General features: G+C 36.7%; 1 protein-coding gene across 2 annotated transcripts; it reads right to left on the reverse strand.

The window, feature by feature from the left end:
- Positions 1-199: 199 nt before the first annotated feature.
- Positions 200-14,775, reverse strand: LOC143751894 (receptor-type tyrosine-protein kinase FLT3-like). Of its 2 annotated transcripts, none has more exons than XM_077244693.1 (24): positions 14,629-14,775; positions 14,290-14,378; positions 12,925-13,067; positions 12,719-12,825; positions 12,477-12,594; positions 12,208-12,353; positions 11,453-11,577; positions 11,214-11,352; positions 10,816-10,993; positions 10,641-10,738; positions 10,331-10,436; positions 9,994-10,181; positions 9,700-9,788; positions 9,485-9,617; positions 9,294-9,398; positions 9,086-9,196; positions 8,273-8,429; positions 7,961-8,073; positions 6,896-7,014; positions 6,596-6,718; positions 6,396-6,507; positions 6,175-6,274; positions 1,303-1,408; positions 200-1,222 (listed from the first exon to the last, which is right to left on the reverse strand). In XM_077244693.1, the coding sequence occupies exons 1-24, from the start codon at positions 14,699-14,701 to the stop codon at positions 1,043-1,045; spliced, it is 2,958 nt and encodes a 985-aa protein (XP_077100808.1). In that variant the 5' UTR covers positions 14,702-14,775; the 3' UTR covers positions 200-1,042. The 2 variants fall into 2 exon arrangements, with proteins under 2 accessions (XP_077100808.1, XP_077100807.1); XM_077244692.1 differs by having other exon boundaries at positions 14,633-14,737.
- Positions 14,776-15,149: the final 374 nt, after the last annotated feature.

The following is a 15,149-nucleotide window of genomic DNA, read 5'->3' on the forward strand; positions in this document are numbered from 1 at the left end:
CATTTGGGACAGGGCTTTACTACAGCCCTGGTGTCATGGCACTGGTTCATGCACCATGGCGCCCTCCTCTGTAGGTCTATGATACAAACACTTTCAAAGTCAACGCATTCCATATAATATAAACTGAGCAATTCCACAAGGGTCCTCATCATCCTTGCTCGGGCCCTAACTGAGGATTCACAGAAATATGAGACAAAAATGCACAATTTGTGTTTTATTTGCTCTGTTGCATCTTAAACCTTACACATAAACATTTTTCAGCTACTCCAACATAAAAATAACAATGATCCCTTTTCAATATTATGTCCACTCATTCACTGTCCCAGTGCTCTCGAAAGCAAGGGAAATAAACCATGATTACATTACAATTAATACTTTATCACTTTAAGCAATGGAACTGAAAAAGTTAATTTTGTTTATAGAAAATCTGCTCAAATGTGCAAATAAAATTTGTGTTACAAGAAATGATAAGCATAACTAAGCATGTGGTAGACTATTCTTATTACATGATAAATAATATTAAAGGAAAAATATTAAGCCATAAATGTTTTAAAGGTAATTTAATAAATAGAGTTTTCTTATAAAAATAGAGCAATTTATTTGAGTCTTTAAATGCAGCAAAAATAACATAATTAATACTGTCCAACTTTTGTCATCCTTCATTATGGTACAGAAGCAGGTTATTCAGTAGGCTATTCTAACGTTCTATTTAAAATTAGAAAGATTTGTTATTTTTTCATAGTTCCTAAAGGAGCTTGCTGAACAAAACAACATTCAAATAACTGTATATTATTAACATTGTTTACACCCATAAAAAAATTAAAAATCAACATTTAATAACCGAATCAGGGTTAATAGGCCTAAAACATATTAATAGGCCTTAATAATATTAAACATATTATTGGTGGTACAATAAATGACACAACAATTCTTTCGACAATTTCTCTTGAAACTAAAAATGCTATGTGTTAGTGGTATTTGAAGCACACATTATGCATTAAGTTTTCCCAGTGCCAGACATAATCAAGGCTTAAACTCACATTCAAACAAGAGGTTCTGTTCTTACTAATCCAGGACTGTCCACAGATTTGCATTCATCTGAATTCTCTGTGTTGGACTGGAAGGCATCCTGTCGGTTCTCCATCAATGTAGCATCAGGGGTCATCGGTGCATTCTGGTATGTTACTTCATTGTGGCAGGATCCTCCAAAATTGTAATATAGCTGTAGACAGATATCACAGTAAATGTGTATCAGCCAGCAATGTTACCATATTTTAAAAATAACTATCACATAAAAGTCACCCTCTCTTCCAAAGCAGCCAGCTCTTTTTCCATGAAAGCCACAAGCTTGGAGAAACAAGGTCGATCTACAGGATCCAGTGTCCAGCAGTGACACATAACGCTGTATCTAAATAAAACAAACAACAGTATTCTGTAATAGGCAATGCATAATAAATGTTCAATGTAAATTTTGTCACTGTCAATCTTTTATATATATATATATATATATACATACAGTATCTCAAGAAAGTGAGTACACCCCTCACATTTCAGCAAACATTTTAGTCAACTTCTCAAGGGACAATACTATAGAAATGAAACTTGGATATATTTTAGAGTATCAATGTGCTGCTTGTATAGCACTATAGATTTACTGTCCTCTGAAAATAACTCAACAGACATTATTGTCAAAATAGCTGGCAACAAAAGAGAGTACACCCTAAGTGATAACGGCAGTATGTTGTTTAACCATGCAATGCCACATGTCCTATTCATCATGTTCATGTTTTTGTCTGCTTGACAGGACCATACAAATTTGTGTATCTTGTATTAGAGCATTTAGAATTTGTGCTTTGAGTTCAATTCTCTCATAATGACCACTGGATGTTCAACATGGCACCTCATGGCAAATAACTCTCTAAGGATTTAAGAATTAGAATTGTTGCTATCCAGAAAGTTGACCTAGAAGATTGGTAACATCCTGAAACTGAGTTACAGTGGCCCATACAGAGGTTTTCCAATACTGGTTCCACTCGGAACAGGCCTCGTAGAGGGTCGATCAAAGAAGTTGAGTCCTCGTGCTGTACGTCAGATGCAGAAGCTGGCTTCAAAAAACAGACGCATGAGTGCTGCCAGCATTGATATAGAGGTTGCAGAAGTGGAAGGTTAGCTTGTCAGTGCTCAGACCATACACTGTACACTGCAACAAGTCGGTTTGCATGGCAGACCCAGGAGGAAGCCTCTTCTGAAGCTGGCTCACAAGAAAGCCTGCAAACAGTCTGATGAAGACAACCTGTCCAAGAGCATGAATTACTGAAACCATGTCATGTGGTCTGATGAGACTCAGATAAACTTCTTTGGCTCAGATGGTGTCCAGCATGTGTGGCGACACCCTGGTGAGGAGTACCAAGAAAATTGTGTCTTGATTACAGTCAAGCATGGTGGTGGTAGCATCATGGTATGGGGCTGCATGAGTGCTGCTGGTACTTGGGAGCTGCGCTTCATTGAGGGAAACATGGATTCCAACATTTACTGTAACATTCTGAAGCAGAACATGATGCCCTCCCTTCAGAAACAGCATGATAACAACCTCAAACACACCGCCAAGATGACAGCTGCCTTGCTGAGGATGCGGAAGGTGAAGGTGATGGAGTGGCCAAGTATGTCTCCAGACCTCAACCCTATTGAGCACCTGTGGGGCGTTCTCAAGCGGAAGGTGGAGAAGCGCCATGTGTCTAATATCCAGCAGCTCCGTGATGCCATTATGGAGGAGTGGAAGAGGATCCCAGCAACAACCTGTGAAGCTCTGGTGAATTCCATGGCCTAGGAGGATTAAGGCTAGCCTGGCTTTGCCCTCCTACGTACTTCCGCTCAATTTTCATTTTCCTTCATTACTAGGTCTGGGATTGTGCTGTAGTCTTTGGTTTTCTCCAATAAATTTTTTACCGGGCCAATCAGTGAACAGAGGGAGTGGCTGAGAAGGAAGACGTTGATGTTGTGCGTTATTTTGAGTTGTAGTTCAGTAACGGCAGCGGAGAAAGATGCGAGCGAAGCCATTCTGACTGTTGTGGCAATGCTGCAGAATATCAAGAAGTTAAAGGGATAGTTCACCCAAAAATGAAAATTCTGTCAGATTTTACTCACCCACATGTTGTTCCAACACCCGAATTAAGATATTTTTGATTAAATCTGAGAGCTGGATCACTCCTCCATAGGCTTCTAAGGGATTGACACTTGCCAGCCCCGAAAAGTTATTAAAGACATCGTTAAAATAGTCCAAGTGACTACAGTGGCTCAATCTTAAAGGGGTGGTAAAATGCATTTTTTCGAAGGCTTGATTGTGTTTGTGGGGTGCACTGTAACATGTGTTCCTGCTTCGTTTTTTAAAAATTGCATTATTTTTCATATATTTTACCTTTATTCTACACTGCTCTGCCCCTCCTTGTAAAACTGTCTGATGATTTCCGGGTTCTATGAAGCCAGTCCCTCAAAACTACGCAATGGGCTCAGATTTGTTAGCTGGCCCAGTATGTTGTGATTCGCTAACCGACTAGTGCACGTTTTACGGAAACGTCACGCCCCTTACCTTTACTTGTAGTTTGTGCAATGGCGTCAGTCGGACCAAGAGAATGTTAGTGAAGAGGATCGAGCAGAACCTGTTCAAGAACGGCTGTTAAACGACGTTTCAGAAAGGTTTTTTTTTTGTTGTTCTCTCATTACTTTTTAGATACGCTGTTATTTAATTGTACTAATTATTATAGAATTACAAAAAAATATGCTTCATAAACAAGAATTTCATATAATCGTTCTAACAAATTATACTACAGTCCTCAAAGGGATTTTTTTGAGTAAAGACTGCGGTCTATAGTGACCGTTTCTGACTGTATGGCATGGTTACTTTTACATTTTTAGAAGGATTGTAGCCAAATATCTGTTGCCAGAACTATTAACCCAGAACGAACACTAAACATCGGCTTTACTAACGTTACAGTAGCCAAATCAAACACAGAACCATGTTTAGCATACCTGTAGATAAACAAGCATGTAGATAAACATAAAAGCTCTAATGAAAGAATAATTTACACTAATTCCAAGTTCGCTGTTGAGATTAAAAAAATGTTTGTAACGTTAGGCGTTTGTCGGATAACGTTAAGTATGAATGAGCATTTAACAAACCAGCAGACCCAAACAGCGTTGTCATTTGTTTACTTCCTTGCTACAACGTACAATTAACAATACGAACTATTACAGGAAAACACATCGACGAAAAATAAATCATACTTACAGGTTGTGGCCCGTAAACAAAAGCTTCTGTTTTTAAAATTGGAACTGCTCCATCTTTCAGGACAAGCCGAATCCTGCATTGAACTCGCGAAGATTGTGGAAGCTTTCCTCCGTAAAATGTTCAGCACATAGAGTGAGATTTGGGTCATAATTATGAGGGACCGAGTTAAAAATAAATTTTAACCATTGATCCCTAACTCCCTCGTCCCTATAAGGCTGAACAAAGTGGACCTGCAACCGGGATGAAAATAACAGCAGCGTTTCGACGGCATTGCGACAACTCATCTCCAAAACAGCAATATAAAATGGCCTCGCCCCGCTTATTAAGTATTCTCGGAGGAAGGGTTTATGTAAATAATGGGATTTATTGACGTCAGCAAACCCGGAGGAATGTCGTGAAGTCCAAAACTGGTCGTTTGCTGTAGTCCTTAGAAATTGATTTTTTTTTTTACTTTGAGCGCTGTAACTTTGCAGATGTTGTTTATGCTCAAACAGCGACATTACACACTAGCTAAAGTTAGAAAAGTGAAATCGTGTTTTACCACCCCTTTAAGTTTATCAAGCGACGAGAATACTTTTTGTGCGCAAAAACAAACAAAAATAACGACTTTATTTCAACTATTCATTTCCGTCCTCTGGGCCTCTAGTCAGTTAAACTAGTGTAATTGCGTAGAGCTACGTCACACGTAGGCTCACTATTGGCCGACGCTGGTCATGTATGTGATGCGTGTGACGTACAACAACAGAAGCTTACGCTATTACACCAGTGAACTGACTCGAGGCTCACAGAGAAGGAAATGAATAGTTGAAATAAAGTCGTTATTTTCGTATTTTTTGCGCACATAAAGGTATTCTCGTCGTTTGATAAACTTAAGATTGAGACACTGTAGTCACTTGGACTATTTTAAAGATGTCTTTAATAACTTATCGGGGAACAAGTGTCAATCCCTTAAGAAGCCTATGGAGGAGTGATCCAGCTCTCAGATTTAATCAAAAATATCTTAATTCATGTTCCGAAGATGTACGAAGGTCTGAGCGAGTAATTACTGACAGAATTTTCATTTTGGGTGAACTATCCCTTTAAAGCCGGAGCAAGAACAATCTTTGCTTAGTTTTGTTGGTGGCCATGATGTTGTGGCCCTCCTCCCCACGTGGTTCGGAAAAAGTTTGATTTTCCAGCTCGTTCCGTCAGTGGTGAATGAGTCGGCTAAGGCGAGCGCTAGGCATACGTCACGACCAAACATTAGCGATTGGTTATGGCAGATCCAGAGTGACTCTGGGCAGATCCAATAGTTTTAGACTTCAATAGAGTACCCGCCTACAAGGAAGTTAACGCTTGTCAATGGAGAGGTGCCAGACTCTATGTACAAATGAAATGTACGAGAGTCGGGTGGGACCAGGCTAGATTAAGGCAGTGCTAGATAACAATGGTGCTCACACAAAATATTGACATTTTGGACAGTTTTAAAATGTTCACTTAGGGTGTACTCACATTTGTTGCCAGCTTTTTTGACAATAATGGCTGTATGTTGAGTTATTTTCCTAGGACAGTAAACTGCTATACAAGCAGCACATGGATTACTCTAAAATCTATCCAAGTTTAATTTCTATAGTATTGTCCCTTGAGAAGATAATAAAATGTTTTCTGAAATGTTAGGTGTGTGTACTCACTTTTGTGAGATACTGTATATATTCATATATATATATATATATATATATATATATATATATATATATATATATATATATATATATATATATATACATACACACACACATACATATATATATATATGTATATATATATATATATATATATATATATATACATACATACATACCGGATATATCAATTTGAGTTTTAATTTGATTAAAAATAGAGGCACTTACATAGATTCTGCTGCATAATAGGGTTGCTCCATTTGATATCCACTTTCAATCATTCTGTAGAATGTGTTATTCACAGTTATACCAGGATATGGGGTGACTCCTAATAGACATGAATAGTCAGTAAAAATAACAAAACACTGTGTGCTTTTAATCAGGAATGATTTATAGAAATGTTCTTGTTTAAATACAAGTTAAGCTGTTTTGACAGCAAAGAGAGACACCTAGAGAAAAGATTTCCCATAGAAGAATGCCATAGGCCCAGACGTCGCTCTGCATAGTGTACACCCCTTTGAAAATACTCTCAGGAGCCATCCACTTTACGGGCAAACGCACCTGCAAAAATGGCATGTAAACAATTACAAGTCAACTAAAGGAAGACCAGTCAAATCTAGACTATCATACATGCACCCAAAATACCTACATTTCCTCTTACAACGTAGTTGGAATCATATTCAATGTCTCTGGCGAGGCCAAAGTCGCCGATCTTCACTTGCCTGCCATGTGTCACCAAAACATTTCTGGCTGCCAAGTCTCTGTGGATACACTGTAGGCAGAAAATTGTTTACTAAAGCCTTGCATTGACTATACAACGATATGAGAAAACAAATTATTAACCGCTCAGATATAAAAAGGGGTACAAAAACACAGAAGCTTTGGGGGTTAAGAAAGGTGTCTGAAATATCAGGAAGTAGATGTTTCTTGACCAGAAAGATAAGCTCACATTTTTAGAGGACAGGAACTCCATGCCCTTTGCAACTTGAAAAGAGAAACTCAGGAGGTCATCATAGGTGAGACTCTGAAGTTCCTCTTCTTGAAGTTTGTCTTCACATTCAAGCATTTCTTTACAGAATTGACAGAAAACAATTTAGTTTTATTATCTATTGTATTAATTATTATTAGTTATTTGGTTACAACTAACAAACAAAATGAGCATATTGAAATTCTGCAATCAAATTTTGCTTAAAGTGCCCCTATTACGCTTTTTTGGACATTATCTTTCATGCAGTGTGTAATATAACTGTTTCTGAATAAAAAAAGGTCCTACATAGGATTGTTACAAATTTGCATAATGGTCTTCATTGGCTGCCTGCAAACAGCATTTACTTTGACTCGCCCTCAAACACTATAGTTGGAGCTAAGGGCTGGAAGTGTTTGGTTCGTGTCATCAAAATGTCGAGAAGACGCTGTTTTCTGCGCTGCGAAAGCAAATCCACTTTGCATGCACTTCCAAAGGATAAGGACTCGGGCTTGAATTGATATGGTAAAACCGACGCCATCGTTACTGTTCTTATCACTGTATAAGAGTGCTGCAATTCAGATTGCAACTCCAGATTCCAACTCATGCTATAAGCGGAAGACCAATCACAACAGACTGGGTCATCTGACCAATCAGAGCAGAGTTGGCTCTCAAAAAGGAGGGATTTAGAGAGACTGAATTCTTTATCGAACAGTTTCAGACTGTGACAAAAGTTGTATATTATGATAAAATGAAAGTGTTTTTTAACCTTGGATGCATGTAAACCTATTGTAGGAGACCTCAAAAACAAGATTAGGAACCTTTAAAATAGCATAATGGGCACTTTAATTCTATAAATTGATGTTTTATGAAAACATGCATGTATGGTTTAATAAGTGAAACCAAGTTAATATGAATAATAAAATTAGTAGGTAAACATTAGTCAATAAAAACATGAGGTGTCAATTTTTTTTGATAAAAGTCATTGTATAATTCACTTGATGATATCTATGTTTTAAAACCTCTCAAATTTTCCTTTTCTCCACCTACCCTCAACAGTAGACACTGAGCTGATGCTGGGACTGAGGAGCGCCTCGCTCTCCTGTCCTTTGCTTGTAAGAGTCATGTGCAGGCATGGGTTGTTACCAGGCTCAACATACTCACTGAGGAGGCAAGACAAGGAGAGTGAAGCACATGTGTGTCTTTTACAGTAACTGCATGACAGTTTATTCAATTATGTACACCCTTAGATTTACGGTTCCCCTTCAGTACAAGATATTCATTTCCCTCTATTCCGCACGGGGCTTTTTTTTCTAAAAGGCCACCAATGTAATTCACTTCTTGGTGGACTACTATGCAAACCTGGAGTTTCTCTTCTGCTGGAAGTTGTGGTAGAGGCCCCTGAATCTGTCTCTGTTGAAAGCATCCGTCAGATATTTGTGAAAACGTTCCCTGTTGCTCTTCAGGTAGTTCAAGAGATCTCCGTTACAGCAATACTGGAATATCAGGTAAATAGGACCTGCAAAAAAAAGAAAAAAAGAATTCTGTCTGACTCTGACTGTATATTATGCTAATTTGACATATAAGTAAATAAATGGACAATAGTATTGATTTGAGTTCAAGTCACAATGAAATTAAAATGGACAAATCTTATTTTTTTATGGAATATTACAGTATTTATTATTAAAAATAAATGTTTATAAGTTATGTTCCCTCGTAATCTTTTATTAAAATAACTTTCCCTTCCTCTTGCAGCGATATCTCTTTTCTTCTCTGATGACGTGTTTACTGGCATGAGGGCAGGACAACCTGTCACTCACATGACATCACAGCAATAGCAAACCTCAACCATCCATTAAATTCCCAATGGACCAAACCAAGTCCCACAAGTCCTAAATTTGTTCTTGTTTGAGAAGCCGTTTCACTTGGATAGGTACGTCACATTAGAGAAGAAAAGACTATTGCACCCGTTTCCATTTCATGCTGACTATAAAATGATTTTATTATGCGAGAAGAGAGTTCAGATTGCTGAGACATGGAGACTTGTCATGCAGGAGGTCAAACCTACAACCGACCAATCAGAATCAAGTATTCAAGAGAGATGCAAGATATTCTTATGTGTAGGAGTCTCCAGCAGAGGAATATGATTCAGAAACCCATGACTCCAAATCTTACCTGAGCCTGTGCAAGCTCCGAGCAAGTTTACAATGTTTTCATGGTGTCCAATATGAGTCAGCATTTTCAGTTCAGACATCAGAGATTCCTTCTCCATTGCCTGGTGCTTTTCTGTTTGACGCATAAGTTAACAATACGAAGTACACATTTTACCAACATATTCCAAAATTGCCAATGACATACACAATTGATTGATTTCATTACTTACCCTTTAACATTTTTACTGCTACCTGAATGGAGACTCCTGGCTTGCTGATCCCATATGCTGTAGCCTGCACAACCATCCCAAAAGCACCAGATCCTAGCTCATTCCCTTTGGAAAGAACACTGAATGAATTAGTGACACCTAATAAGTTATCTCAAGCAAGTCAAAAGATGGGTTCCTGGTCCTATCTTTACCAAGCTCGAGATTTTCTCGTGGAAATTCCCATTTCAGATCATACTTAAAGTCCTTGAAATCAATATATATGTAGTCATTGTCGTTGGGTCCGACCATCTGAATCATCTGGATCTGACACTGGTACGCAGGCTTCTGTGACAAAGGAGTGTATGTTTCAAGAGGTAAGATCTATGATTCTTGGTGTTTGTCATCCTGACAGAGACAGCAGGTTTACCTTAACTCTGATGAAGATGATTAAGGCAAAGATAACCACGAGGAGTATGAAGATGAGCAGGAAACAAATCACGTATTCAATGCGGAATTCTAAGGGAAAAGAGAGTGATAACCTGCATATGAATAAAATCACCAGGAGATGATTTCTATGCCACAAATTTTAAGCCTGCATCTGCTAACCAAACTCATCCTCAACCAGATTCATCCTCAATGCTAACCATATTTTAAACTAAAAGGAGGATTGATTACAGCACTAAACAATTTCAGGAGTGTTCAATTTGCGGTTTAGACTCACTCGTTTGCAGAAGTATTTGTTCACTGCAGCCAGTCCCTGCTATGTTAGTGATGCAGCATTTAATAAGATGGTCCTCCCTGTTTGAGTGTGGTCTGGCAAAGTGAATTTTCTTCTGACAGAACTGATCTGAATCAATGAACTTGGGCTGGGCACCAGACACCTCTTCCCAGTCTTTAGGATCAATACATCTGCGAAAATATTGAGAGTTCAATTCATTTGCAAACAATGGCGTGTTTCAGTAGAGAAATTGGTTATAAGTCATGTATATGTTAAAATAAGTCTACAAACAAATTACTTGTATTTCTTGTATAAACATGTTTATGTCTTGATGACTTACTTAGCATGTGATGGGCAGATCTTCCAAGAGACAGTCACAGGTAGAGAGCTTTCAGTCTCACAAATGGTGAAGTTTGAATCTTTGTGAATTGTAATTCTAGGAATGTCTGCAAAATCATTGCATGTTAATATACAGTATAGTCAACATTTGAAGTGCATCAAAAAAGTTGATCAAAGTTGTCCTAAGACAAGAACGGGTATTGTTCAAAATTCATGTATAAGTTTGATTAAAGGTTTTGATCCACTTCAAATGTTGACTACTGTATTTCACATTTAACATCTCTTTTTTTAAACTATTTATGACCACTTACCTAAAATGCAGAGAGACATGTTCCTTGTGACACTATATTCTTGAGTCTTTAGTTTAATTTGATATTGGCCCGGTTCAGGGTTACACAGCTCAAAAGTACTAAAGAGAGAATGAACAAAATAAGCAAACACAACAACACACTAAAATGGATTAAATGGATGGCATGAGGTAAATACCTATTATAAGCAATGTGGTGGGTCTCTCTGCCCTGTATTTCGGTTTGATTCGGTGTAATCCAGTGACACTGGGCTTTTGGGAAGGAAAACACCAGAGCCTGGAAGCAAAAGCTTGCCTTATTTCGTGCTAGTATGGTGTTGTTTTCATTCAACTGCAATAGGTCGATTTTGTCATTTTCTGTCAAGGAAGGATTGCCAATAGAGAAGGGGCAAAAATATCATTTTCATTACTTTTTTGCACAAAACATTGTCTCAATTTATAGTCAAAAACTTGGTCAAACGAACTTGGTAGTATTGGAAGCACTAAATCTGTATTACTCATTGTGTGATCTATAATCACATTTATTCAAATAAATATGTTAAAAATGTTAACAGAAAATGGCAATGGCTTTACTTACCAAGGACCTTGACATTGGTGTTCACAGTGTGGCTGTATTTAGATTTGCAGATGTACTCCCCACTGTGCATCACGTTAACTGATTCGATAAAGAAGTGCTCTGTCCAATCAAAAAAATGTAATGATGTAATTCCCTGGACCTGAATTAAGGTCATACAAAACAAGTCAAAGCATCAGCAAACTGTCAGAGCAGTGAAACTAGAATTTAATATTTCTTCATGGTTTCCATCCATCTCTTACTGCTGTGTTATTGAAGTTCCATCTCAGTTCAGGGTTTGGTTTAGAATTTATGGTGCAACGGAGTAGCAGAGACTGACCAGATTTCAGGAAAATCATATTTTGCCCATCCACTTTTGTATTGAGATCTGAAGCAAAAGGAAATCATTTGTTGTCACTGACAGTATTTCAACAATGTCTTCTTGTCTCATGACCCACAGACCACAAAGATTGGAAAAGGTTTGGGGTTGGTATGACTAAAGAAACAATACTTTTATTCAACAGGAATGCATTAAATTGATTAAAAGTAAAGACATTCATAATGTTAAAAAATATTTCTCTTTCAAATAAACACTGTTGTTTTTATTCATTAAAGAATTGTGGGGGGGAAATGTGTTGTGGTTTCCACAAAAATATTAAGTAAAGAAACTGTTTTGTTTCATTGCACATAATAATAAAAAATATATATTGAGCAGCAAATCATATTAGAATGATTTCTGAAGGATCATGTGACACTGGAGTAATGATGCTGAAAAATCAGCTTTGCCATCACAAGAATAAATTAAATTTTAAAATACATTAAAATAGAAAACAGTTATTCTAAATTATAATAATATATCAACATATTACTGTTTTTACTGTATTTTTGATCAAATAAATGCAGCCTTACTGAGCTAGAACATAACATTAAGAACCCCAAACCGGATTATGTACATGTATAAAAAAATAGGTACAAATTATGTAACTATTGCAAAAAAAAAAAAAAAAACATTACGTACCGTAATGATGGAGCTCAGTACATTCTTCTCCCAGTGAATTATAGGCACAGCACTTTATATTTGGAGATTTAACATCATAATCATAACTCATCAAAATGCTCTCTGTCTTATACAACTTATTTGTCACGGCCTCCTCTGGTTTTTTGCTAAATTGAAAACAAACAATCGAAATATAGATATACAGTTATAGCAGTGATTCATTTAAACTCTCCCTACAAGGAACCATCCCTTCAGAAGCAGTATCTAAAACTTAAATAACTTCATATTACCTGTTACCATACCACCTGATGGTTGGTTTTGGGTTCCCCTCAGAAGTACACACTAATTGAGCTATATTGCTACTCCCTGCTTTTGCAATAGCTTTGAGCACTGGAACTGATGGCCTTCCTACAGAGACAACAAAGAGACGTCTTAAATGAAACAACTCAAGCAGGGTAAAGTGATGGATAGGTCAGATGCAAATAGAGATGTTTTATGTGTATTTTCTTCATTTCTTCAGTGTTTGACTTACTTTGTTGTGATTGAACAACGGTAACACTATGATTGCCACAGATTACAATGTATATTTCGTTTCCAAATCTCTCAGTGTTCTGTAATGGATCCATAGAGGAATTTATCCTGTAGAATGCATGTGAAAGATTTCGATCAATTATTCACCTAGAGTAGCCTAATCCATTCAAACCTTCATTAAACAATCATCATCCACCCAACACAAACCTTTGGTAGCAGAGACATTTAAGCCCCTCTGGTTTGTTTTGTTGGCACGCACTGTAAATTTCCACAGTTTGTCCTTCAGTGACGTTCAGTTTAATTGGGTCAGAAGTCATCAAGTCAGTGTCTTCAAATGTGCATCTTACGGTCTGAAAAAAAAGAGGTGTGTGTACAGACTTTAACACTCCATAACCATCAATGCTGAAAAAAGAACGAACTTAGCCTGACAGTAACTGTAAAATGCAAAGCTCTGTGGTCATTTCTGCAAAGTCATCAGTTCTGCTTTTATAGCTGCTTTAAAAACTGGATACACATTGGTATATAAATGCAAGATAAAAGATCTAATACCCTTTCTTAGAAACTCTTGTTACAAATAATTACAGTAAACATAACCCATAAGCTATTGCAGTTTTATAACACAAAAAGGGTGTTAAAATGCTAATTAGCCTATAATAAAATTTAACAATTAAATAATTCCAGATTTTATACTGTGTGTTATTAAATGCATTTTTTCTTAAACAGATTGAAATTTCATTAACAATTTGGTACACTTTACAATAAGGTCTCATTTGTTAACATTAGTTAATGTATTAACTAATATTAAATAATGAGCAATACATTTGTTACAGTATTCATTAATCTTTGTTAATGTTAGTTAATAAAAATCCAGCTGTTCATTGTTTGTTCATGTTAGTCCAGTGCATTAACTAATGTTAATAAATGCAACTTTTGGTTTTTAAATGTTGAAATTAACATAAACTATGATTAATAAATGCTGCTGAATTGTTAACTGTTAGTTTGTATTAACTAAAGTAGTTAATGTTAACAAATGAAACCTTATTGCAAAGTGTTACCAATTTTTTTTTAAATAGTACAATTTTCCATCTTTTTCATCTGAGAACCCTTTTACCATATTAACTACTCCTTAATAAAATAATGTAAAATCACATAAATAAATAAAAACTGTGATGACATCATCATCAGCATCATCTCTTAAAGGACAAAATGTCTCCTTTTTCAACCACTTTCTATTTTGTTAAGTGATTAACCAAATTTATGGTATGGTTTAACCATACATTTCTAAAGTAAACAACTGAATGTTAATGGTGTTTAAACAGAATGTTTAAAGTCTTACAAAAATGTGCGTTGCAAATTATCTTTAATAAACGGAAAAGGCATTTATGAGCCTACATTTTAAGTAGCCTAACGTTTGCTGTTAAGGCAAAACTCGCGAGGGTGAATAGGTCATCGATAACCTCAACCCTGCGGGATGTGTGGGTATTAGGTAAAGCTAAAATATTCGGAAGGAGTCAGAGAACTGTGGGCAGAAAGCTGTACTGTGCCAGTGAGGAGCTGATCAGAAGAACTTACCGATCCATCAGTGTCACATTGTGAACGAGTCTCAGTTGAAGCGTCCGTCATCGCGCTGCCTCGAGCTCCCAAGTGCAGCACGAGCAACACTTCGGTACGAGATAAGAACAAAACAAATGTGAGAGAAAAGAGGACAGAACTGAACATAATTCAATTGACTAGACCTTAAATTAAAGAAATAAATGTATGACATAGAAATTAGACAATATTAATCACACACGAATAATACATTAAAATGCGTACATATTAACCTAAGCTAAATATAGCCTAAATAAACTATATTGCATGTGTCACCGGTTCAGTGCTAAATTACAGTAACAAATATTTTGTCCGACTTACCCACCAAAAGCCTCTTTCCTGGACGCATCGCGTGAATGCATAACAGTTTCTTCCTCGACCCTTGTGTGATCATGAAATAGGATGGACAGCGAACAGAGGCGCAAAAACTTTCACTTCAGCGCATGACACAAAACATCACTTCTTAATAAGGCTCAAAGGCATTCGCTTCAGCACATGACACACAAAACATCACTTTTCTGACGTTTAAGCACTTCTTCAAATGCAGGTTGGGTATCACTGCAACTTAAAACAAGAAGTCTTTTGGCAAGTAGATTATTTGTAAAAAGGAATGATATTTCTGGTATAGCGTATTATTTATTTGGAGAATTTTTATTTTACAGCAGAAGCCTATTGCAGCCTAATAATAATAAAAATAGCCCAATAATAATAATAATAAAATGACTACTTAATTATCATACGAATTGACATAAATAAGAATATATACAGTATAATCTGGCCCAAGCAAATGATTAATGGTCAAAAAGAAGACTACCTAGCTTTTAGGAATTAAACAACACAAA

Source organism: Siphateles boraxobius, unplaced genomic scaffold (assembly GCF_051911475.1).
Source record: "Siphateles boraxobius isolate OS27281-9 unplaced genomic scaffold, OSU_SipBor_1 26, whole genome shotgun sequence".
In the NCBI taxonomy this organism is placed as follows: Eukaryota; Metazoa; Chordata; class Actinopteri; order Cypriniformes; family Leuciscidae; genus Siphateles; species Siphateles boraxobius.

What these genes read in the sequence shown, in the direction of transcription:
- LOC143751894 (XM_077244693.1), bottom strand. Translation starts at nt 14,701, where the DNA reads ATGATCACACAAGGGTCGAGGAAGAAACTGTTATGCATTCACGCGATG. An exon ending in AGGAAAGAGGCTTTTGGTGG is followed by an intron (nt 14,379 to 14,628) that starts GTAAGTCGGACA and finishes CTCGTACCGAAG; the next exon opens with TGTTGCTCGTGCTGCACTTG. An exon ending in ATGGGAAATCTTTTCTCTAG is followed by an intron (nt 6,275 to 6,395) that starts GTGTCTCTCTTT and finishes CATGTCTATTAG; the next exon opens with GAGTCACCCCATATCCTGGT.